General features: G+C 44.9%; 1 protein-coding gene across 2 annotated transcripts in view; it reads right to left on the reverse strand.

The window, feature by feature from the left end:
- LOC8025408 (dedicator of cytokinesis protein 7) overlaps positions 1 to 26,491 on the reverse strand; it is a 278,454-nt gene that overhangs the window by 125,498 nt on the left and 126,465 nt on the right. For both annotated transcript variants that reach the window (XM_040206825.3, XM_040206824.3), the window contains exon 22: positions 1,368 to 1,552. In XM_040206825.3, coding sequence (XP_040062759.1) covers positions 1,368 to 1,552 — 185 coding nt within the window. The remainder of the gene's footprint in view (positions 1 to 1,367; positions 1,553 to 26,491) is intronic.

Consider the following 26,491-nt stretch of genomic DNA (forward strand, 5'->3'; position numbering starts at 1 on the left):
TGTGAAAGAGGTCTGGGACATGTATATAAGGCAACGGTTGTTCAATAAATTTCAAGCTGTGTTAGAGACTTCTTTGTTTCGTCCATTTTTGTATTGTTCCTATGTCTCAGGGTTACTACGAGAGTCATGCATGTACAAAGAAACACATAGGAAACAGTTTGTACAGTGTAGGGGGCTGTCAATCATGTAATAGAGTGTACATCGGTCAGACAGGCTAAGAAAACATGCACTCTCAATGAAGTCATCGCCCCGGAGCAATCTCGCCAGTCATTGTGACAGATGTGGACGTGAACCGATGTTAGAAGACACAGTCAGCCTGGGGGGATATAGACAGCAAACAAGGAGGGAGATTGCCCAAGCGTACAACATATCTCCAAGTGGAAATGATGTGTAAGTGCACCCTCAATCGCTCCACTCGATAAAGAACTGGCGTTCCTGGGTGCATGTGTATGATAGACACAGTGCATGACAAGATGACAAGGTGATAAGGATTGCATCCTATTTATTCACGGCGAATTTAATGCGTTGCTTTCCAATAAAATTCAGTTGAGAGTCAGTGCTCTGTCTGTCTACATCTCCTCTTGTCCTTCTTCTTGTCTGCACTGCTTTCTATTTTTCAATACTAAAGAACCCTAACGTTTTCCCACGAAAGCAAGAATTAGGACATTCTCTCCGACAAAGCCAAATTGAATTAGTGAATCCGAAAGTTACACGACTTAAAATGGAAACCGGCGTCCGAGATCCCCAGGGAACCCGTAGACAGTGCCAATCAGGCACCGCGCTAACCAGGTACCCCTTCAAATGTCCCATCAACTGGTGATAACTGACCGTTTTTGATGCTCAATAGTCTAGAGGGAGGGCAAGTGAAACCCTCGCAATTGGATGGCTTCCACACAGACTAGCCCCATTCGCGTGAGTGTGGCAAGGAACGAAAGAAAGCTTGGAGGCAGCCCAAATTCTCTCCGTACTATCGCAAATGGACAATGTAAACCAAATTACACTGCCCAGAATGCTGGTGCATTCAAACGCGGCCCATCAATTTCTGCCCGACGACACCATACAAGTGTCACGGTGTTGCCTGCTGCGATCCTGGCAGCAGCACAACAGCGGAAGCATCGCAATAATTCTGCTGCAAGTCGCTCTTCAGCCTCACACTCCACGGTCTCCAGTCAGGAGTTGCATTGCCGCGACGACAGCGACAGCTGCATTCACTGTCGTCGCGAGTGTGGATGTCGGCACTCGTGGACCGCTTTGAATGCACGGGAGGCACTAGACAGATTGATTGGAGATGTGGCAGCCAGATGGGGGGAACCACCTCGAGCATTCCCTCAAACCACGCTCGATGGAAAGAAAGGGCAGGCACGCACCCCTGTTGTCGGCTCTCCAGTCGTACAGGCAAGGCAGGGCGTCCACGACCACCGCCACCAGGGGCAGGTACAGCGTAGCAACCCTGGGGCGCACTGCATCCAGGTCATTGAAGCGGGGGTCCCAGTCGTGCGAGGTGAGCAGGTTCCTCACCGCATTCACGGCCTTCCCTTGCAGGGTGGGGTTGCTGCGCAAGACACCCCGAGGCTTCCACTTTACCGCTTGCTAAAACCACTAAATTCTAGGGATGGGCGAATATTCGGTTATTACGAATAGTCAATCGAATTCTGTTTTATTCGGCATTCGCTTCGAATTGAATTTAAGTATGCAACAATATTGAATTATTCAACAATATTGAATTATTCAACAATATTGAATTATTCAACCTCTCTAAATATTGTAAAACCCAACTATATTAAACCCGTTTACATCAAATTATCCCTTATATTGAACAATTTTGTGCACACTAATGTTACAGGGATAACATATAGCAAAAACTATGGTTGCATCCAGTCTTGGGTAGTAACGCGTTACTAGTAACGCGTTACTGTAACTTCGTTACTTTTTCGGTAACTTGTAACTGTAACGAGTTACTTTTTAAAAATGTAACTTGTAACTGTAGTTCTATTACTTTTTTCTGAGGTAACGATGAAAGTAACGAAGTTACTTTTGTCGTTACTTTTCAGTTCTTTATGAATAATATATCATTAAACGAGTATAATCTAGCTATTCCTTGCGCTTTCCAAAAAGTCTGTTCCGTCATTTTGAGTGTCAGTTGGCCTTGCACAAACTTGAGAATACGTTCTTTCTCGCGAATCACTATCCGAATATAGCCACGTGTAGATTTGATGAAGAAAAAAAAAAGAAGAATGTAGTTATCTTTACGCAGTTGCTTGTACTTTGTGACTGAACACTTACATCTTAGTATATTGAAGCACTACCTCTGTTGCGGTTTTTTCTTTTCTGCGCACGCATTTTAATCGGGTGAATCAACCGTGAAACAACAATACACGCGAAGGAAACTTCATATGTTTCGTATTTTGATTAGCGCCACTACTCCGCACTGCGCATGTTTCGTATTTTGATTTGCGCCACTACTCCTGCGTGGTTTCAACGGTGGAGGCAAAATTTACTGTTGTTTGCGCAGGGCTTGTTTCTGGTTTTTCCGGGTACGAACTGAAATATATCAAAGGAGTCCACGAACACAGCGCAACCGTCAACGAGCCAGCAATGTGCTAGTGCTACAAGGATAGGGATGTTGATGAGAACAGAACAAAGAACAAGCATGGCCGGCGTACAGAGTATTTTTCTGTGGTGAAATTGGTTGCTAACTATTTGACCGCAGTAAGCAAACTTTGCAACAAGGAGTACTCCGACAACAAGTCTTCGTGTTCAAATCTGAGAAAACACATCCAGTTCAATTTTTGTCTTTATTCTTTTCATAATATTGAATAATTTTCCAGCTAAATTATTAAGTTTGAATTTACCGCTATGGTGAAGGCCCGACTGATTCGTGTCTATATTTTTTTCTTTCAAACATTACTTTTTCCTTCATTTTTGTGTTATAGAAAAGTAACTGAAAAGTAACGTCGTTACTTTTTGAAAGTAACTGTAACTGTAACGAGTACTTTTTTGTTGCGGTAACTCTAACGGTAACTTCGTTACTTTTTTGTGAAAGTAACTGTAACTGTAACGAATTACTTTTTAAAAGTAACTTACCCATGACTGGTTGCATCTAACAAAAATAGCAGCCGCTACCGATATATCGAACTGCCAAGAGCACCGTTTTGCTCTGCAAGCTGGCTTTCCCCCAACGCGAGCGGCCGCATTGGGGGAAAGCCAGCTTGCAAAGCAGGCTAACCTTTTTTTTTTTTTTTTTAAATGGCCGCCGTACAGTTCGCGCTTTCCACTTTTTCACGTCTCCTTCTCTCCTGCCCTCCTTTCCTCCCTTCACCGCCTTCCGCCACCTGTTTACCACCCACCCCCGGGGAGCCAACACGGAGAATGGATTAGGAGACGCCTCCGTTAATCCGGCTTAACCCGCCGAAAAGGGGGCCTACTGCTTGACTAAAAATTATTTCGCTGCTTCAAAAAAAAAAAAAAACCGCCGCGGGCAGCGACCGAATTAGCTTTGCCGGATGCGCAACGCTCCGTCCGCCTTGAACAAGCTTGTATGCATTGGACTAGCATTTTTCCAAGCGCGGCAGGTTTAGTGTAGGTCCTATCATATGGTCCTGCAAGACCTCCCTGTCCACCACAAGCTAGCCAATAATTTAAGGACATAACGACGGCAGCGTATTCAAACAGTGTAAAATAAAATGTATATAATATTTATCAGAACACCATTTTCTTCACTGCTTGGCTTTCAAATTTTTAGTACTGCAAATAATCGAAATCAAAATATTTTTATGATTCAAGACCCCTCGTCGTGTATCAAACCCAAGATTACGCTTACGTGAAACATGATTCGGCGCTGAAGCAACTCAAATCACCGTAGTTTTTTTTTTTTTGTTTTTTTTCTTTTTTTTTTTAACGTGGATTTTGTTTTTTAGTCTAGCTGAGGTACCACTGGCAGAACACGAATCGCATACTTGGAAGGTATCGACCGTTCCACTAATTTTCCAAAATGGCGGTTACAGTGAGGGTCGGAGATGCGTGCCGCTGTTGAGCCTGTCCAGTGTGTTGGCTTCACTGACCGACACAAATTATTTCTGGCAATGCGAGGAAGCTAGGCTGTTATGAGCGCAGGTCACCTTCTTACCCTGAAAAAAAAGAATGGTGTTTAGTGTAATATTTACGCAAGGATGTGCATTTTAATTCTGGAGCTAAACGGAAACTAATCTCTATTTTGGGTTTAATTTCTTAAAATAGGTCTTAATTTCGGATCCTTTCATAACTCCAGATGTGTCTCACATCGTAATTACTTAGTTAGAGACGTTGTTCGCGAAAACTTTATTTTGTGACATACATGTTCGATCCAGGCTGATATTTGTAGTTGTTGGAAACATCAGTGCTTATATTTGCGCGTTCTCGCTGCCTTTGCTCGCTCAGATAATTGTCACGGGAAATTATAAACTGCGGGCCTTTTAATGGGTTTTGGGTATGTAGATGATTAATTGGTTTAACATTATTCCCAGCAGAAGAATAAGAAAATAATTCCAATTTTTACAATATGTCCACAACACGTATAAGGTAACAAACGCTGTCCTCACTGCAACAACCCAAAGATCAAATCCATGTCAGACAGCTGAAATGTGTGTGTGTGTGTGTTTTTATAGCAACGCGTGACGCATATGACTTTATATTACACCCAGTGTTTGACTGTTTGTCTATCTTGATAACGATGTCAGAGTTTTTTCATATACTAAAAAGAATATATCTATACCTTTCTGCAAAGACTATTATGGTTAAATGGCGTTGTTTTTTTTTTTTTGAGATCTTGGCATAAATTGCCGCAATTTGTATAATATTAATATTAAAATTAAGAGCTTTAATGTAATTGTTGCTTATGATATAATTTCAAATGCGCGAATACATATGACAAACAAAAGTGGGCTAATAATCATCACTGGTGCCAATTGTAGCATTTAATTATTAAGTAATAAAAAAAGAATCTAAAGTCAATAAAAATATTCTAGCTAATGTGAGAAATCCATGTAAAATTACATTAATTGTGGGTAAAATATATTTTGCTATCAAAGTCGTGAGTTTTGACACTGGGCAAAAGTCCAAACTCGGCGCCAATATTCAACAAGACAAAATGCCCCCCAAAAATAAATGAATTTTTTTTTAATTATCAATTTTTTCATAACGTTTAGGTACTTTCATTTTTACGCTCCGTCGTCTTGACAATCTCAGCCTTTTCAGTTCGAACGAACACCTACCTGCTTGCACCTCTGTTCACTGCAGCACCACGTGTTTCGTTGGCGTTGGAAGCCGGTCAAACAGTAGTAAGTTTTAGTATTGCATATACGAGCAAACGCAAGCGCTGTGTTTACGTTAGCTTTGCGTGTTCCACACTGCGCGTGCGCGGAGTCCAAAACTGTGGTCTTGGATGGCGCATGGTGATGAGACGCACACACAGCGTGGGGCACGCAACTCTAACGCAACCACATACTGCTTGCGTTTGCTTCTACGAGCAACACTAAAACTCTCCAGTAAAGTACAATCCCGTGCCGGCTTCAGCACTACGTTAGGACAGTGAAGAGTGTTGTTTGCATTCAGAAATGACAATTTGCAAGCTGTGATCGCGAGCAGTTCCACCATGCCCGCTGAGCAGGAGAATCGGGGGACCCTCACTAGAGCGCTTCCCGTTTCCGCCGCGGGAGGGCGAGCGTCGAGCTGGAGACGCTAATACTCCATCTGAAAACTCATATAGCTGGTTGGGTGAATGCAATACTGTCGCATTCGTTGAAGCTCGATTTGTTGATTTGAACTTCAACCAAATCACAAGCACCCATTCTCCCTATTCCTGTTTACCCAGCCATAGTCGTTCCCTCAGGATGCAATACGAGTACAAAAAACGGCAGTTTATGAAATGGTGACGTTGCACAGCCGTGATCGCACGGTTTTTAGAAGCGCTATAGAACGAGCACAAGCGTCGAATTTCGGTACACTAATTTATTTCTGTCTCCCCACCGTGACGCCACACGAGAAAAGCGATTTTGTTCTGTCTGTGAAATTAGGAACACAGAAATCAAGATATAATCCCGGTAATAAAACAAAGCGAAATGAATCACTGCAGCGAATACCCACGCAACCGTTCGCGAGGTGACTAGGCAAAAGCATATATTAACTCCGTGCCTTTACCCTTTGCACATCATCAGAGAGAGTCATACAAACTCATTTGCGCTATTATCAACACGATTGCGTCTGCAAGCCGGTAGTTTGACTCATCTGGGATTCATCCCTTCTGGCCTTCATAGCTCTCTATGAAACCAGAAATGTAGGATACTTTTCTACATTGGGTGGGTTTGCCCGGAGCCTCCAGTTATTTACGGCCAAAATCACACTGGATGCGCTTCAGCAATGTTCACTCTGGTCGACACACGTGCTCTCTAAAAATGCCTGTCGTCTACCTTCCCAAAAGATACTTGAAGAGCCAATCATAGAGATCAACGGATAACGAGGCCGGAATTATGCTTATACCTAAATATATATATATATATATATTTAGGTATAAGCATACTTCCGGCCTCGTTATCCGTCGATCTCTATGATTGGCTCTTCAAGTATCTTTTGGGAAGGTAGACGACAGGCATTTTTAGAGAGCACGTGTGTCGACCAGAGTGAACATTGCTGAAGCGCCTCCAGGGTGATTTTGGCCAAAATAACTGGAGGCTCTGGGAAAACCCACCCAATGTAGGAGAGTATCCTACATTTCTATATATATATATATATATAGCACAAATTTGGCCTCGTCATTCCCAAACTGGTTGCCGGACGAAATTCTCTATGCGAATTGCAAGCCAGGGTTAGTAATAGTAACGTAGGATACGTACGGCAGAATTCCCTGCCATAAATAAAATGGTTTGGCTAACGCCAAAGTAACGCGAAATAGGTGCAAAAAGTTTTCTAAAGGGAGCGTAAACCAAAAAAAAAAAAAAGACAAGAAAAGGGGAAATAAGAAAAGAAATCTCTGGTGACGTGGCCAAAAAAGATGTCTGTTCATGTGATTTTTCTTGTCACGTGACGGAACAAAAAAAAGATAAACGAAATAAAAAAGAACACGAGAAAAACACCATCCCCTGCCCGGTTTTGAAGCTAGGCCCTCTTGATCGTGAAACTAGCGCGATATCCGTTGCGCCAACATAACTTTTTTTTTCTTTCTTTATTGCAAGTTGCGCCAACATAACTGTGCCTGTAATGCTCACGCATTCTCACATCATAGGCGAAAGCTTAGGTGCCTTCGTAGTGTTTCATGCATGTGTTATTTTTATTTGTGGCAAGAGTTCACGTTCCAGAATGCTTTTAGAGTTTTGGAGCAAAACGAGTTTCTTCATCCGAGTCACCTTCTAGAGCCAGTAGACCGCACTGGGTCCTCCGGCTAATCAAGCAGCTATCTTCAAATTCTCTGACGTGGCCGTCCTTGCATCCGAGGTCGCCGTTCCGTTTAACAAGCTTTTCTTTCTTCCACCTGGAAGCCGGAACACCCACGGCAGCTTTGTTCCGTCCCCATTCCCTCTCGAGAGGATGGCTCGCCCCGAGACTAATCCCATTCTCCAGACGCTCTTTCCATCTATGCTGGCCCTCTCCCTCCCCGTCCCCCAGCTTCGGGAGAGAAGGTTCTTCCCTGCAGAACGTCCCGTTTGTACAGCGGCCTTTAAGGCAGCCGCGTCGATTGCTCGGAAGAAAAGAAAAAAAATATCTTTTGCGGAGGGAGGGTGCTCCGTGCTCCCTCTTCCCCCTCCGTCCGCAAAAGAGAATATTATTTTTTCTTCCAAACAATTGACGCAGCCGCCCCCCCCCCCCCCCCCCCCCAAAAAAAAAAGCCAGCTTGCTCTGTTAGCTGGCTTCCCCCAACGCAGCCACTTTTAGGGGAAAGCCAACTTGCAGAGCAAAACGTCGCTCTACAGGAGAAGATGCTCCTGCTCGGACGTGCTCCGTGCTCTCGGCATAGTTCGGCGCTAATGCCCGAATATAGAAGGCAACGGCCTCAGCATTTTGGAGTCCGTCGATAGCCTAGAAAAACATCGTTATCGCGGATGCAATGAAGAAAAAGCAGCAGAAGATGCAAGATTACTTCATTGTGTAATATTTCGGCAGAAAGTGGATTTTTGAGAGTCAAATTCATTAAAACTTTTATATCGAATTACCCGCTATATCGAACTGGTAGACTTTTTTTTTAATTCGATATAAACGGGTTTGACTTACTCTGGCTTGGATTTCCGGCCAGGTGGAGCAAGCTTCCGACTATTTCGTGCTCCCGAACTCAATACACTTAAAATTAACTACAGTACTTCTAATACAAAATAAGGGCAAATATAAAGCTATAGTTTAAACATATCTTGTGGTATTTGTTGCTTGCACTATTCAAACTATTCAATTTGAACTTATTCGGCCAAAATCACTATTCGCTTCGAATTCGATTCGGACCCTAAATCCTCTATTTGCCCATGCCTACTAAATTCGCTACATTCATGTGACGGCTTTTTTTCCAGCGAGCCTTCACACTCTACTTGGTCAAGGCGAGCCTCGCATGCCCGCTCTTCGGGACGTTTCCTAACTTTACGTGGACTCCCCACGAGCACCCGCTGAAATTCAGGCTGGCGAGATGCGACGTGGCTCCTCCTTTAAGAACATCCCAAGGCAGGTGGCAGCTTTGCAGGTGATGATTGATGACTATTTGTGGCTCTTTCCTTCGAATAGGGCGCAGCGCTCGGGACCTAATTTGTGGGTTTTCTGCTTTGCTGCACCGGCAACCGCCCATTTTCTAGACCTCTCTCGGTAGTTTTTGTTAATTCCTCCCACTTTCCATCCACCATCAGGGTAGGGTGGGTGCCTAGATTAGGCCCAAAGACAAGTGCTTTTGCCAGCATGCAATCACGGGTCACCCAGTCAAGACATGGCAAGCACACGGGCGCTCCACCTCTTGACTGAGGAGTGAAACAGAGCAGTGGTTCTCAACCGCTGATGTTTTGGGGACACCTCCTGGATTGGTGCAAGTGATAGGGGTCTACTGGGGTATGCCAGGATTGCAATAAAAAAAAATGAAGCTAGTAAATGCATGCAAACCAACTCTGCAGCCCTGAGGGTAATCAAGCCTACTCACTCGGTGCACATGGTTTCGTCTATTTAGCTTTGTGGGGCAGCCAGCATCAATTAGGGTTAGCAACTGTCCCGGATTTTGCTGGACTGTCCGACTCTTTATTAACCGTCCCGAGTCCCTGTCACGGGTGTGGAGCTGGGAAGAAAAGAAGAAAAAGAAGAGAGGAAGAGGATCGCGAGAAACGACGGGCAGGTGCGGGAGTTCTGACCCGTCACTTGTTGAAGCCGGCAACGCTCCGGCTACTGAAGCTTCACAGAAACCGGCCACGCTCCGGCTCCTGAAGCCTCACCGTAATCGGCCCCGCTCCGATTCCTGAGGCCACGACGAGCCCCGCCACGCTCCTGAGGCCACGACGAGCCCCGCTACGCTCCTGAAGCCCCGCCACGTCAGGCGTGAGTCTAACTTTTGTGGGGACTTGACCACGGGGACTCCGGTCTGCTTTGAACTTTTCCTTTTCTTTCTTTATTGTTGATAACTACCTCCTGATTTCCTTTCATTATATTATTATGTTTGTACATGCCTTTGTCTCACCTGGTCTTGCCTCAATCATTTCGCGTGTCGGACCGGGCGAACGTGACAATTGTGGCGAGCCTGCCAGGATCCCATTTATCATCAGTTTAATTGAATCACTTCGTCCGGGACACACACGAATTGCTAGAGTCAAAAAGACTAGCATGGAGAACGAGAAATTAATGGCGGTGGGAAAGGAGTTGGGTTATCAGGGAGATGAGTTGAAGAAATGGATGGAGGATGAAAAAGCTAGACTACGAGAAGAAAGAGCGTGGGCGCGACAGGAACGCGAGGAGGAATGTGTCCGGTCGGACAAAGAACGCGACGTTCTGCAACTTCGGTTGGCAGTACAAAGCGCAGGGGCGCCACGTCAGGATGCAATCCAAGGCATAGGTGAAGGAGAGGCTACTAACTTGGCCGCGACGACCGGCGAGGCGCGACACTTTAGCCCTCATAAGTTAATTCCTCAGTTCGAAGAAGGAAGGGATGACTTAGATGCATATTTGCTACGCTTTGAACGTACTGCAACGGGAATGGGTTGGCCTCAGCAAAAATGGGCAACGACTCTGAGTTTGTGCCTCACTGGTGAAGCATTGACGGTAGTGGGTCGGTTGTCGCCAGAAGACGCACTGGATTATGCGAGAGTGAAGCTGGCACTGCTTCAAAGGTTTTGCTACACTAAAGAAGGGTATAGAGAACGGTTTAGGGATGCAAAGCCCGAAGAGGGAGAGACGAGGAGACAGTTTGCCGCCCGTCTCGCTGGGTATTTTGACAGGTGGGTTGAGATGGCCAATATTCAACACACGTTTGAAGCCCTCCGTGACAAGGTCTTGGTCGAGCAGTTTCTGCTCACTTGCTCCACCAAGTTGACTATTTTTCTCCGAGAGAGAGAATGCCAAAGCTTGCAAGAAGTTGCGTCAAAGGCGGACCTTTTCCTAGAGGCTCAAGCCCAGCCTACTACGAGTAAGTCGAAAATCGACGAGACGAATAAGCAGTCTAGTGTGGCGTTAGCAGATAAGTCTAAAACAGGAGGGGGCAGGAAAGCTTTGCGTTGCTTTTTATGCAACAAAATTGGGCACAAAGCGGAAAACTGCCATGGACGTCCGCCGGCCTCCAAAAGAATTACTTGCTGGCAATGCGGGAAAACTGGACACCGTGCAGATAGCTGCAGATCAAAGCCTAACGACAATCATCAGGCGTCATGTCTTTGGACGAAGTCAAGAAACGGAGAGGTGACCGAGCCCGAAGATGGCTTTGTTACCCTCAAGAATGGTGACAAGATTCCGGTTGTCAACTCGGCAGTAGGACATCCTCCCGAGTTTCTAGTGGAGAATCTGCCAGTTGTAGAGGGAGATATGGGTGGCCACAAAATAACTGTCCTCAGGGACACGGGCTGCAACACCGTCGTTGTTCGCCAGAGCTTGGTTCCGAAGGAAGCGTACACGGGAATATTGAGCCCGGTGTTTCTAATGGACAAAACAGTAAGGCACCTTCCCGAGGCCGAGATTATGGTTAGGACACCATACTACACGGGAAAGTTAACAGCGAAGTGTGTAAACGACCCTCTGTACGATCTGGTGTTGGGAAATGTGCCGCTTGTACGAGATGCCAATGACCCCGATCCAAACTGGAGTTTGAATGTGAAAATGAGGGAAGCTCATATGTCGGCGACAGAGCCAGCCGATGAACAGAAGACCGGGACGGAAGGCGTCCTGGCGAAAGAGACACATGTGGAGTCTCTAGAATGCTCAGCTGACGAATCTTTACTCGAATGGGGCGATAAAGAGCTCATGGGCACCGCGGGGGCTCTGCAGACCAAGAAACCTACATGTCGACCCCCGCCATCGCCTCCCGAACTGCGAGTACCTGAGATACCACTACTTCAAACAACTAAAGAGGAGCTCATTCAGGAGCAGAAGAATGACGAAACCCTGAAGAAATGCTTCCACGACGTTGGGAAAGTAACCAAGAAGCACAGGGGCAGAACGAAGTATGAGTTTTTCATTAGGAATGAGCTGTTGTACAGGAGCTGTACATACAGTTCCGGAAGAAAAACTGACCAGTTGGTTCTCCCGAAAACGTTTCGGCGAACTGGCACCGGGATGGCACATGACGGAATAATGTCAGGCCACCAGGGCGTGAGCAACACAATAGCACTAGTGTCTGAAGAGTTCTTTTGGCCGGGTGTTTAAAGCGACATTAAGAGGTACGTGCGGTCGTGTGACATTTGTCAACGGACGGTCCCCAAAGGGAGAGTAGGCAAGGCCCCCTTAGGTACCATGCCGACGATTGTAACTCCCTTTCAGAGGGTGGCCATTGACATCATTGGTCTGATTGCTCCCAAATCAGACTCGAGGAACCGATACATCTTAACCATGGTGGATGTGGCTACTCGATACCCCGACGCGGTAGCCTTGAAAACCATCGGGACTCCGGTAGTAGCGGAAGCTTTAGTTGACATGTTTACGCGATACGGCGTACCGAGAGAGGTCCTTAGTGACCGTGGTAGCGCGTTTACTTCAGACCTGATGAAGGAGGTGGGTCGCCTGCTGTCAGTGAGACGCCTTTTGACTACTCCCTATCATCCCATGAGCAACGGGTTGGTAGAGAAATTCAATGGAACTTTAAAGTTGATGCTACGTAGAATGTGTCAGGAGAGGCCCAAGGATTGGGACCGGTACCTGCCAGCGCTGTTGCTCGCTTACCGGGAGGTACCCCAGTCCAGTTTGAGATTCTCTCCATTTGAGTTGTTATATGGGAGAACGGTAAGGGGGCCATTAACTATACTGAGAGAAGTGTGGTCCAACGAGGCGTTGAACGAGGAAACAAAAACGTCGTACAGCTACGTCATGGAACTGAGAGACAAACTGGAGGAGACCTGCAAACTGGCACACCAATGCTTGGATGAAGCCAAGGTAAAATACAAGGCGTATTATGATCGGAAGAAAGTCAACCGAGAAATTAAGGTAGGGGATAAAGCACTAATCCTCCTTCCAAGCGACAATAACAAGTTGCTCATGCAATGGAAGGGTCCCTTCATCGTCACGGCACGAAGAAATGAAGTTGACTATGAGCTGGAGATTGCCGGAACGAGAAAAGCCTTCCATGTAAATATGCTCAAAAAATATGAAGAGAGGACCGAAATGGACCCGGCGGCACCGAGGTGCAGCGCGGCAACAGCAACTGACGATGACAACAAAAACGACGAGGAACACGCCATGGACGATGTCCCGACTCTGTCCCTGACACGACAACAAAACGGGCAAGACGTACTGGTGAATACGGCCCTGAGTACAGAGGAGAAGAAACAAGTTGCGACTTTGATTGGAGAATTCGAAGAAATCTTCTCTGATCTACCCGAAAAAACAAACTTGATTGAGTGCGATCTGAAGCTGACAACTGAGGCACCAGTGCATGTTAAACAGTACCCTCTGCGGATAAAGGTACACGAAACAGTGGAAAAGGAAATAACAGAGATGTTGCGGCTGGGAGGGATCGAGAGATCAACATCACCATTCAACGCGCCTATAGTATTAGTGAAGAAGTCGGATGGGTCCAGCAGATTCTGCATTGACTTTAGGCGGCTAAATGACGTGTTGGTAGCCGATGCCGAGCCCATTCCCAGGGTAGATGTCACGTTTGCTAAAGTGGGATGTAAACGTTTCTTCACAAAGTTAGACTTAGCCAAAGAGTATTGGCAGGTCCCCATGACAGAATCATCGAAGCATAAAACAGCGTTCTCAGCTTTGAGCGGTCTGTATCATTTCAGATTCATGCCGTTCGGCTTAAGGGGGCACACCCCCTAGGGGGGTCAACTTTTGAACCCTTGTCTTAAAATTAATGAAATTTACAGTGTAGGCTGGTGGTCATGCTAGAGGGTGTATAACAAAATTTCAGGTCTGCCGGTTAAATGAGAAGGAAATAAGAGTAGCTTCTATCAGTAACACGCCTACATTGTTTAGTTAATCTATCGTCAGAAAACTATTGCGATATTCAAGATTTTTATATGCTAGATATGTGGCCGAATGCCTAGAGGGTGCGGCTATGGAACGTTTTTTCTAAAAAGTAATTAATTTTTATAAATTTTCTCTTCTGCAAAACTGGTAAACTTTTTGGTCTTCCGTGCCTTCGACAAAATGTCAACATTTTTTACAAAAGACATTCGTAAAGTGACAAAAAAGTTCCATAGCCGCACTCCTTATTAAATTTCAGTCAGGAAAAGGGGAGAATGAGCTTTTCCTGTTTTGCCATTATCAAACGATAGATTGACTAAAATGGAATCTATACCAAAAAGTGGAACGGAGAAAAATGTGTTCAAAGTGCTCCAAACCCTACCTTTTTTATAGCTTTGGTGGACAGAAAATAATTTATAAAAAATTAACTATACAGTGAAAATTAATGAAACTTTTTGGGAATTCTCTCTAGATGTTGGTGGATGTAAAGATGTCATTTTTCAAAATCAACTTTTTTTGCAGAAATTTTTTTTTCTAGGCAGTGTCTCCCCTTAAAGACAGCTTCCGCGACTTTCACGAAGCTGATGCGGATCCTACTAAGAGGCATACCGAATGCACACCACTATATCGATGATGTTCTGGTGGCAACGGACTCGTGGGAGGAGCACATAGATGCACTAAAGGCTATATTCGGAAGGCTGCGCGATGCGGGGATCACAGTCAAGCCAAAAAAGTGTGAAATTGGATTTCACGAAATCAGCTTTCTCGGCCACAGACTAGGATCAGGCCAAATAGCCCCTAGACAGGAGATCCTGACGAAGATCCAAGAGGCGCAAAGGCCGACAACAAAACGACAGGTCAGGTCCTTCCTGGGTTTGACTGGATTCTACAGGGAATTCATTCCTAACTACGCAGAGGTGGCGGCTCCTCTGACAGTGTTGACCGACTGGCTTTCGTTTTACTTGTTACTGCTCTTGCTGTGCGGGGACGTTGAGCTAAACCCCGGTCCCGGGCCAACTTTACAGATGATTTTTGATGGACAAGAAGCAATTAAGGCCCAACTTCAAGGCATTGAGGCCAATCAAGTAACGCAAAATGTGGTTTTGGAAGATGTAAAAAAACGGCTCTCATCGTTGGAAGCACAGGTTGCAACGCTGACAAACTTGGAGTCAGTAGTGAATGAGTGTAGAAAGAGCTGCGAAAACCAGCAGCGTATCACACATTCGCTCATGTCAAAGGTTGACGATCTTGAAAACCGTAGTAGGCGATGCAACCTAGTGTTTTACGGTGTTGCGGATACAAATGCGCAAGAAACATGGTCTGTATCTGAAACATTGGTTCGGGAAATATGCGAGACAAAACTTGGCGTAAAGCCTACAACAATCGAAAGAGAACACAGGATTGGCAAATTCCAGGCGGATAAAACTCGACCTATAATTGCTAACTTCGCGTCGTTCAAAGAAAAGCAAACTATCCTAGGAAATGCGAAACACTTGAAGGGAACTCGTATCAGCGTATCGGAGGATTTCTCTGACGTAGTGCGCAGAAAACGACAGCATCTCTGGGAATTTGCCAAATCATGCAAAACTGACGATACACGAGTTAGACTCAGGCATGATGTTCTGTATGTAAATGATGTTAAATATGTTTTCGACGATGATACAAGTCAAGTAGTCCAGTTCAAGTGACCGAGTACTGGCTCGCCCAAAACTGCTTCCTTTGTTGTAATTACCTGCCGGAGCATCAAAAACAAAATTGAAGATTTCAATAGCCTGATACAAACTGTTAAACCGTCGGTTGTTATCGGGACGGAATCCTGGCTGGACGAGGATATAGCTGATAGCGAGGTATTTCCCGAGCATTTTACGTGTTATCGAAAAGACAGAAATTGTCACGGCGGCGGTGTGTTTATCTTGGTCGACCAAAATATTCCTTCAAGCAGAATAGAAGTTGAAAGCTCGTGTGAGGCGGTGTGGTGCCAATTGAGACTTTGTAATGGAAAAACCTTATCAGTATGTTCTTTCTACCGGCCACCAGCAAGTTCAGTTGAGGTATTATCAGAATTCACAACCACGACTGAAGCAATAAAAACTGATTGTATTGTAATAGGTGGTGATTTCAATCTCCCTAATTTTGACTGGAACCAACAAGGCGCTTTTTCTGGCGCAACTCGAGGGCACGCTGCAGTTATGTCTAATTTTATGAATTTGTTTGCACTCACTCAGACTGTGTTGCAGCCAACTCGAGGAAACCACGTTCTAGATCTTTTTCTCACAAATGAACCAGACCTGTTACAATCTACCCTAGTAATACCAGGTATTAGCGATCATGACATCGTTGCTTGTGAAATGAATCTAGGGCACATAAAAATTGACAACAGCAGTACTAGACGTATTTACAATTATGCGAAAGCCAACACAGCGGAGATTTGCAACGCGCTAGACTCGTACTTTATAGTTTTTGAAACACTTGCTGAATCTTGTACTGTAAGCGACCTTTGGATATTTTTTAAGAGGAAGATACTAGAACTTCAAGAGCGCTTTGTCCCTACTTGGATCCTAACTACCAAACGAAATAAAAGCAAGCCTTGGTTTACAAAACAACTTCAAAGGTTGACACAGCGAAAACAAAGAATTTATCGTGCATTTAAGAAAAACCCGATTGCTGTAAATCTCAACAAATTGAAAGCAATATCCAGCGAATTAAAAACTAAAATAGCCGAAGCGAAATGTGTTTACTTTGAATCATTTCAGGGTAAAGTTAAAGAAAATCCGAAAGAACTTTGGAAGTACATTAAGAAAAATAAAAAAGATAACGTATCGGTTCCTACTCTTCTAGATAGTGACAATATCATTAACAAACCTATTGATAAAGCGGAATGTTTCAACAGTTATTTCAGCTCCGTATTTTTGTTACCAGTGGCAGATAATGTCCGAACTGAAAGGCCTGTTTGGGGTGGAGTAGCGCCCATGGAAGACATATTGTTTGATTCACATGGGATAAACATTTTACTGGAGCGATCAAGTGTTTCAAAGGCTGCAGGCCCGGATGGCTTACCAAATGCCCTGCTAAAATCCTGTGCACGTTCGATTACTCCATATTTGAAAGTGATTTTTGAGAAGTCTTTGCATGATTGCGCTCTTCCTAATGACTGGAAAATAGCGTCTGTTGTTCCCGCTCACAAATCAGGTGCTCGTAATGTTATTTCAAATTACCGTCCTATTTCTTTAACTTCCGTTTGTTGCAAAATTCTGGAACATATTTTATATACGTCTATTCTAAAGCACATTGATGGTCATTCTTTGTTTAACCCATTCCAACACGGCTTCCGGAAAGGGCTGTCGTGCGTGACACAGTTAACAGAATTTACCCACGATATTGCACAAGCACTGGACAACCGTGCAACTGTAGACTGTGTCTTTATAGACTTTCGGAAAGCATTCGACTTGGTTCCCCATACATTATTGGTGCAAAAATTATCGAATTTTAATATTAACCCTAAAGTTATTTTCTGGATTGCTGAGTATCTCCGTGAAAGGCGTCAGTACGTCGTAGTTTGTGGTGCAGCATCGACAATCGCTGATGTGACATCAGGGGTGCCACAGGGATCAGTCTTAGGACCTTTACTTTTCTTAATTTATATAAATGATATTAATGAAAACGTTACGTCGTGTATGAGAATGTTTGCCGATGATTGCGTACTGTATAAAAAAATAACCTGTGAAAGTGATAATCAGATAGTACAGAATGATTTAGATGCAATATACACCTGGTGCGAAAAATGGGGGATGAAACTGAATCTAGATAAAACTGTGTCCATGACGTTTTCGATAAAGCAAGTTAAAACTAATTTTCCTTATGTAGTCAACAATATTATTTTACAAACAGTGTCTGAATATAAGTATTTAGGCGTCTACTTCACAACCTCGCTGAGTTGGCATCGACATGTGGATTTCACTATTGCAAAAGCTAGCAGATCTTTAGGGTTCATAAAGCGCAACACTAGACAGTTTCCGCATGACATCCGAGAACTCTTGTATAAAACTAATGTGCGCTCCATACTAGAATATGCCTGCACGGTATGGGACCCTCCGACAAACACCGACAAAGAGAAGATAGAGAAAGTGCAAAACCTAGCCGCTCGGTATGTGTTAGGAAAACCAAAACGGGGTGGTGATTTTAGCGCGACGCGTGCAAGACAAACATTAAAATGGGACACACTCGAGCACCGTCGAGCAAAGCTTCGTTTAAAGCTTTTCCATAGCATATATCATTCACAATCTGGTATTCCATGCGAAACCTATATTTCTTCACCACATTATGTATCTGCTCGTGTGGATCATGCCCATAAAGTGCGTGAGCTTAGATGCAAGACTGTAGCATACAGTAGCTCTTTTTTCCCTAAAACGATTTCCCAATGGAATCGGTTGCCTTCAACCATAGCGTCTGTTATAGACAATGATGCTTTTTATGCTGCCCTAGAAACAGTCACGTCATTCGATTGAAAAGGTTCATAGCATGATTCTAATAATGTTTTTGTAAAACTTGTTGCAATCTGCTCCGTGTGTCGCGATAGTTGTGACTTTGTTGTTTCATGTTCGCGAAATCCTTTTTGTTTGATTGGTTGTATTTTTATGAATGTTTCCAATGTAGTACCTGTGACTTTATACTTGATTTTTTTTGTGTATAACCCCCCCACTGTAATGCCGAAAGGCGCTGTGGGTATCAAATAAATAAATAAAATAAATAAAGGGAACTCGCAACGAGGTGCAGTGGGACGACGAGCGGGAAAGGGCATTCAAGCGCCTGAAGGAGGAATTGTGTAAACCTCCCATCCTCATGGCTTTCGACCTAGACAAGGAATTTGTGCTACGTACAGACGCCTCAAGCGTCAGTTTGAGAGCAGTCCTTCTACAGGAAAAAGATAGCGTGCTGCACCCTGTCGCGTACGCAAGCAGACGGTTAAGCAAGGCGGAAAAGAACTATGCCACGATTGAAAGGGAATGCCTGGCACTAGTTTGGGCCGTTGAAAAGTTTGCACTATATTTATATGGCAAGCATTTCCGAGTGCAAACTGACCACCAGCCGTTGGAATTCTTAAATAAGGGTAAACACACCAATAGTCGAGTCATGCGATGGAGCATGAAGATGCAAGACTATAGTTTTCATGTCGAATACATTAAGGGGAAGGATAATGTAGGTGCAGACTACTTAAGTCGGATGTAAATAAGGAATTTAGACATAGAATGCCCTCGTGCCTATTTTTTTTTTCTTGCTCGATAGCGCATGGGGTAATACGGGGATCGAGTTACTGCATGGTTTCGAAGTGCAAACATGGTTCTTTTTTTTGAGGGGGGAAAAAGGGACGCAATTTAATGTGAATTGAGTTTTATTTCGAAGTTCTTCACGCATGATTTTTTTTGGTACTTTGCGCGCGAGCGTGAAATGAAGGAGCTGTGTTACATCGGGGGCGGTCAAGAGTGTAGACTGGTGCTGCGCGTGCGAGTGCTACGAGAACGGATGCGGTCTTTGCCAAGGCTCGAGATCGCCCAGGCCAAGAGTGAGTGCTGCGCAAGTGCCGGCAGGAATTACCGTCAGTTTGAGACTTTACCAATGGACTTCAAGATTGACGGTGTAGAAAAAGTTCAACGATGAACTTCTCAAAGTTGGGGGGCATTGTCACGGGTGTGGAGCTGGGAAGAAAAGAAGAAAAAGAAGAGAGGAAGAGGATCGCGAGAAACGACGGGCAGGTGCGGGAGTTCTGACCCGTCGCTTGTTGAAGCCGGCAACGCTCCAGCTACTGAAGCTTCACAGAAACCGGCTCCGCTCCGGTTCCTGAGACCCCGGCCACGCTCCGGCTTCTGAAGCCTCACCGAAACCGGCCCCGCTCCGGTTCCCGAGAACCCGGCCACGCTCCGGCTCCTGAAGCCTCACCGTAACCGGCCCCGCTCCGATTCCTGAGGCCACGACGAGCCCCGCCACGCTCCTGAGGCCACGACGAGCCCCGCTACGCTCCTGAAGCCCCGCCACGTCAGGCGTGAGTCTAACTTTTGTGGGGACTTGACCACGGGGACTCCGGTCTGCTTTGAACTTTTCCTTTTCTTTCTTTATTGTTGATAACTACCTCCTGATTTCCTTTCATTATATTATTACGATTGATTGATTGATTATTAGGTGTTTAATGGCGCAAAAAGCAACATAGGCCATGCTGCGCCAAAGAGATAATTAAAAGACTCTATAGTAGAAGGAAGGAATTACTATGCAATGCACTATGCAGAGGATCTATAACTGGTGCAGGTAGCCAGTTTTTTTAAGAAAATCTAAAATGTGATCAAAAGGAACTAAAGGTTCATCTCCCAGTAAGAAGACTGGATGAAATGGAAGATATCCAGAAAGTAAAGGAAAACTCGTCCGGCGTTCCTGATCAAAAAATTTGCAGTGCCATAGAATATGCAGTATAGTTAGCGATTCACCGCAATGCTCACAGACTGGGGTGTCCTCACCACAAAGAAGATGTCGATGGGTGATACGTGAATGTCCAATTCTCAAGCAACACATTAAGACTTCATGGCGACGGTCTCTATGGTGCGAACTCTCCCATAACTCCAAACGTGGTTTGATAACATGTAGCTTATTATTTATTTCTTTGTCCCAGTCTTGCTGCCAGGCATAATAAACTGCTTTTTTGAGAACCGGTTTAAAATCTTCTTGAGGCAGCTGAACAGGTGTTTCCAGAGCATCCTTAACGGAGGCTGCTAGCCTATCCGCCTTTTCATTACCTGAAATTCCCACATGGCTTGGTACCCAGCACAGCTTGATATTGTATCCCATTTGGAAAGCCAGGTTTAACTCTGCCTGTACTTGTTGCACGAGCAGATTCTTAGAATCATTGAGGGAACAGAGAGAAAGGATAGCACTCTGGGAGTCCACAAACAAAATAGCTTTTTTGATGTTGTTGCCTAATATATATTCACATTATATTATTACGTTTGTACATGCCTTTGTCTCACCTGGTCTTGCCTCAATCATTTCGCGTGTCGGACCGGGCGAACGTGACAGTCCCACATCGTCCCTGTCGAAACAGCTATATGTCCTGGATTTGGTCCACACTGTCCCGTTAAAAATTTTACGTGTGATTCAACGCACATCTGACAATGCACGTCATGCTGCAAAGCATGAATCGCACGAAGCAATGCTACAGTGGCTAGCGTTGGCTGCAAGAGGCTTTAGCCACTTTAGTGCGTAATCCACAGCAAGCTAGAAATCGGGGAGACACTGGTGCCGGACAGCACCTGTTGCCATCATCATTGTTTGTATTTTTGTGTCTCCCTTCTCCTCCCTCACGCTGTCCCCTGTCCCTGTCCCCCCCCCGTGACTTCCTTCATTGAGGAATGGGTAACCCTAGCATCCTTAAAAAAAGGTTCCAGTTGACTGATGGTCTAAGGCTTCAGGGACCCCAAAAAGACCTTCAGGAAACCCAAAAGACCCCCATTTTTTGAGAACCACTCAACTAGAGTTTTCTGCCTGGCACAACCCCGATGTCACGAATGCAGCTGGCAAGTCCAGGCCTATAACGGCCCTCGCTGTAAAGGCTACTTGTTAAGGCTAAAGTCTGGGCTAGTTGGTGAAGCATGATTTCACCACAAACACAAACAAAGCACCGAGAAAAAAGCACACAGGAGACGACAGATAGACGCTGCGAGCAGTTAACTAGAAAAAGTGTGACGTTTCTGCCGACAACCGGTTGGCACATCAGACTTTGATTGCTGCGAGCGTGTGCTCTTGTCATGCAAGCTGGGTGCATGTCTCGTGAAATAAACAGATCAAGCCAGAAGCCCATAAACACTGTCTGGTTATTTGCCTATCTCGGACAATGTAACATTGGCGACAAGGTAGGTACAAACAATGCAGTCCAAGGAAGTACGATACCTGCAATATTTTGCCTAAGATTCCTTTAGAGTGCAACTCTTAAGTGCCCATTTCCGGCTTGAGCGGCGTAGCCGTCGTCGTAACCGTGTGTTGCATAATGGGATGTTTCCCATAATGACGTCACTAAGGTCACCAGGGTCACGAGTGACATCACGAAGGTCACTCGTGAAGGTCACGACCTTCACAGTGACCTTTGCAAATGAAGGGAGGAGGAAGCAGGAAGAGGGAGGAGAGAAGGAGGAGGAGTAAGAGGAGGATAGAGGAATAGAAAGGCAGAGGAGGAGGAGGGAGGATGGAAGAGAAGGAGGGAAGAAGGAGGGATGAGGAGGGGAGGAGAGGAGAAGGAAGAGAGGAGAAGGGGGAGGGAGGAGAAGAGGGGGAGGGGAGATGCCAGCTACCGGTTGTGGAGGCAAGTGATATCACTAGGGATGTATGAATATACGAATTCGAATCAAATAGAAAGTTCCCGAATAATTCGATTCACGAATCGAATTCCTAGTATTTGGTCACTTGAATATTCAATATATTTGGTCAAAGACGCATGGTCGGTGCAGAGCTGACAGAAAAGCCATTTGTTCTCCCAATGTTAGCACCGCAATGTTAAACAGACCATGCGAGAAACACCACGAAAATCTAACGCACAGGTTAGATAAAAGAAAAGTAACGAACACCACAAACTTTATAGCACAGAGATTTACTCATGATCGTGACACAATCTACCCTTGAACCACAACCGAAACATCCCGTTTGTGCCGCTTCAAGAGAGGAATTATTGGGAGGCCGGAATTCCGCACCATGCCTAAATCTTTTCACGAGTAAAGCCCCTCGTTTCAAATTAAAGCGCCGATGTAGAACACACTTGCCACACTCACAGAAATCAGCAACTGCACGATCACAAAAAGAAAACCACGTTAACCACGCCGATGAAACCAGCCGGGTTATCATCGTCATTCTTTTAGAACCGCAAGCTGCAAATTCTGATTCGGAAGGAAACGGAACGGAAAAATAGTGTGCCTAGATTTGAGAGGGTTTCCGACCGTTTGATAGTCGCGTTTGAATTAAAAACTGCGAGAAGGTGACGAAAAGATGAAAGCGTTGATCGGGCACGCGTTGTCGCTCTTCCGTTTGCTCGCCTTCTTTCCACGCGGCAACACAACACATGCACACTTACGACCAATCTGTACAGGAGCTGCTTCTGTTGTTTCAGTTTTGCTAGCTCCCTTTTTTAAATCTAGGCTCTCTAAAACTGGATAGATGGATGGAGGAATGGATGTATAGTGGCAGTTGGACGGTGACTTGCGCCACCTAACCACATGATTTTTTTCTTACTTCAGATTATATTGTTTAAGCTTGTTTACTCAGATTTAACAGCTACAGTCTAAGCTCGTTATAACAGGCCTTCATCTTGACCAAGATTTCGGTCTGTTGTAAGAGGAGTATGTTGTATGCAGATATGAAGTTGAGTCAATGGTATGTAGAGGAAAATCAACCAAACATCATAAATCGGTATGTTATATCCAAATGTCTGTTGTAACCAGGTCTGTTGTAATGAGCGTAGACTGTATCTGTTTATTTATGTAAAATAAAATCCCGGGTGCCCTTTTTGTTCCTTAAAATTGAGACCAAACATTGCAAAATGCACCTTTTCTGAGAAATACAAATATAAAAAAAAGTTGCGGTGTTAGGTCATGCTTTTAACGAGAAAAAAAGGCACGCGTGGCTGTAACTTTGGGTTGTTTGTGGCGCTTAGGGTATTTAGGTTATGTTTGCGCCATAAAATTGTATCTTTAGTGCCCAAAGTCCAACAGCAACTGCTTTTTTTCTTTTTTTTTTACCAGAATTTTTATACATTTGGTCTTTTGTTCCATACGAGATGCATATTCTGTACAAAGCACATACTCTGCACATATAATAATCTCCTTCAGAGCACACCTTGAAAAATTCCTACAAATAAAATCGCTATTCGATATTCTATTCGATATTCGGCTTTTTATTTACAGCGTAGTTGTTAAGGGCTAGGTTCCCCAGGATCGTGTCCGGTATGTCGACACAAACCTACCTGGACAGCTACTGCCATCTATAAGCGACGGTGGCAAGCACACAACCAGTCTGGTTGCTGCCGTCGCTCATAGATGGCGGCAACCTTCCCAGCTATCATAGAAGAATGGATAGTTGGGCGCGTTGGTGGGAATTCATCGTAGGAAACAGCGCGAAAAACAGACGACGACGAAGGAGCACACAGTGTATAGAGTAAAGCTCCACTGGTCTTCCTTCTTCACGAAAATGGAAAGGCTGAACGTTTTCTTAACTCAATTCGGTATTCGATTCGAAAACTACTATTCGGTATTCGCACGCCTTTAGATGTCACCCTTCATAAATCACTGGGAGGCACGTATGAAAACATGGTGTACTTGTTATCCAAGAGAACTCAGGCCAAATCGCTCCTGCGAAAACTACTCATCGCAACGAAAAAAGGCTTGTGTCGTTTTGGTCCTGGGCCAGGGGAAAATTATTAAAGTCTTGGATAATTAAGTTGTTAATTATGTTTGCATAATTAACTTTTTTAATATTGTGTTTAAGGGCATGGTTTTAATTAGAAAATTGCTCAGCATCGTCAAAAAGCACTAAATCAACAAATTGCAGAACAATAGAAGGAAGGCGAAGCATTTTACGGCTTTCTGAAAAACCGCACAAAATCGACGGGTTTTTAAGTTTCGGTTTACTATCGGAGCGCATCTTGGCCCCGGCGGCACCGCGCCCCGTGGAGAGATAGTGCAACCAGCCTCTGCTGTGCTGTCATCGCGCGACGCAGCAGAGGCTGGTTGCACTATCTCTCCACGGGGCGCGGTGCCGCCGGGGCCAAGATGTGCTCCGATAGTAAACCGAAACTTAAAAACCCGTCGATTTTGTGCGGTTTTTCAGAAAGCCGTAAAATGCTTCGCCTTCCTTCTATTGTTCTGCAATTTGTTGATTTAGTGCTTTTTGACGATGCTGAGCAATTTTCTAATTAAAACCATGCCCTTAAACACAATATTAAAAAAGTTAATTATGCAAACATAATTAACAACTTAATTATCCAGGACTTTAATAATTTTCCCCTGGCCCAGGACCAAAACGACACAAGCCTTTTTTCGTTGCGATGAGTAGTTTTCGCAGGAGCGATTTGGCCTGAGTTCTCTGAAACACCCTGTATATATATATATCTTTCTCAGATTGTTTAGCACGGTATAGCGCCAAATTGAAATACCTCAAGAGAGGAGGAGGAGGAAAGCAGGGGAGGAAGAGGAGCAAAGGAGGAGGGGAGAAGGAGAGGGTACGGATCTACATAAACGATCTACTTTCTTGCGTTTCTTTTAACATTCTCTCGTTTGCCGATGACTGCGTGGTTTTTGGTGAAACAACTTGAGACAACGATATAACTATCCTTCAGTCGGACCTTAACAGCATCTCTGAATGGTGCAGAGCATGGTGTATGAACTTAAACGTTAATAAATGCAAATATATGCGCGTATCTAAAACTTTTGTTATATAAAACACTAATCCGTTCAAAACTTGAATATGCTTCATCTGTGTGGGATCCTTACCTAGAAACCGTTCACTTGAAATGGTTCAAAGTAATTCAGTTTGTTTTATCCTATTTAACTATAACAGAACTGCCAACATAAGCTCAATGAAATCTAGCCTCAACCTGCCAACCCTAGAATCTCGCCGTAAATTATTTCGACTATGTCTATTTCAGAAGCTCTTTCATCACCCATATCTGTGCCACAATTTTATTTTACCACTCCCATATATCTTGTCCAGATTGGATCATGCTCTTAAGGTTAGAATTCCACTCTGTAAAACTAATGCTTTTTATCAGTCCTTCTTCCCACGCACATCAGATGAGTGCAATCACCTTTCCGCACCAACGGCAGCCATCGAATATCACAATCTTTTCAAGAATGCCTTCACTATTAGTATTGTATAATTAGGAGCCTCTTATTTGTCTATACTAATAACTGTACAATGCTGTACTATTTTATGAAATGTAACCACTCCCCTCTATAATGCCTCGGGCCTTAAGGGTAAACAAATAAATAAAAATGTTCAGCCTTTCCACTCTCGAGAAGAAGGAAGACCAGTGGAGCTGTACTTGATACACTGCTGCAACGCGCACGTGCCCGTTTCCCGCTTCTTCTCGTCCGACACGCCGCCGATTGTGGATACGTCTCCGGCGACCCAGAGTTGGTCGCAGACGCCGCACGTGACGACAAATGGGTAATCCACGAACTCCCTCCGGAACATTGTCGTTGCCGGGCCTCGCGCTTGCACTTGGCCTCCAGGGCACGATCGCCGTCCATGGCATTGGTCCGACGGCGCCCTTTACATCGCTTATTCTGTTCTCAGTGGTGGCTTTCCAAGCGAGCGATCTGCTCTTCTTTGGCAAGGGAATCTCAAGCACTCGATGCAGTGGAAGTCGAGGCGACAGCGGCTTTGCGGCGGTTACGGACCTATTTGCGCTGCAGCGCATGTCGCCGCTCCTTGAGCAGCCAGTCTTCTTACCCTGAAAGGGCGCGCGGCCGACTCATCTCAAGTCCAAACAGAAACTGATAAGAGCGTAGGAAACAGCGCACAAAACAGACGCGGACCAAGAAACACACGTGACGAGCGCTGCACTCGTTGCATGTGCTTCTTCTTTGTCGTCGTCTGTTTTTCGCGCTGTTTCCTACGATGAATTCCCACCAACGCGCCGCCCAACAATCCATTCTTCAATGATAGCTGGAAAGGTGGGCGCCATCTACCAGCGACGGCGGAAACCATACTGGTCGTGTGCTTGCAGCCGTCGCTTATAGATGGCGGTAGCTGTCCAGAGGCGTTTTTGTCGACAAGCGTTTTGTACCGGACACGACCCTCGGGAACCTAGCCCTTAACAGCTCCGCTGTAATAAATAAAATACCCCCTCTCCATACCCTCCCCTCCTCCT

The sequence above is a fragment of the Ixodes scapularis genome, unplaced genomic scaffold, assembly GCF_016920785.2.
Source record: "Ixodes scapularis isolate PalLabHiFi unplaced genomic scaffold, ASM1692078v2 PGA_scaffold12__126_contigs__length_90152505, whole genome shotgun sequence".
Lineage (NCBI taxonomy): Eukaryota > Metazoa > Arthropoda > Arachnida > Ixodida > Ixodidae > Ixodes > Ixodes scapularis.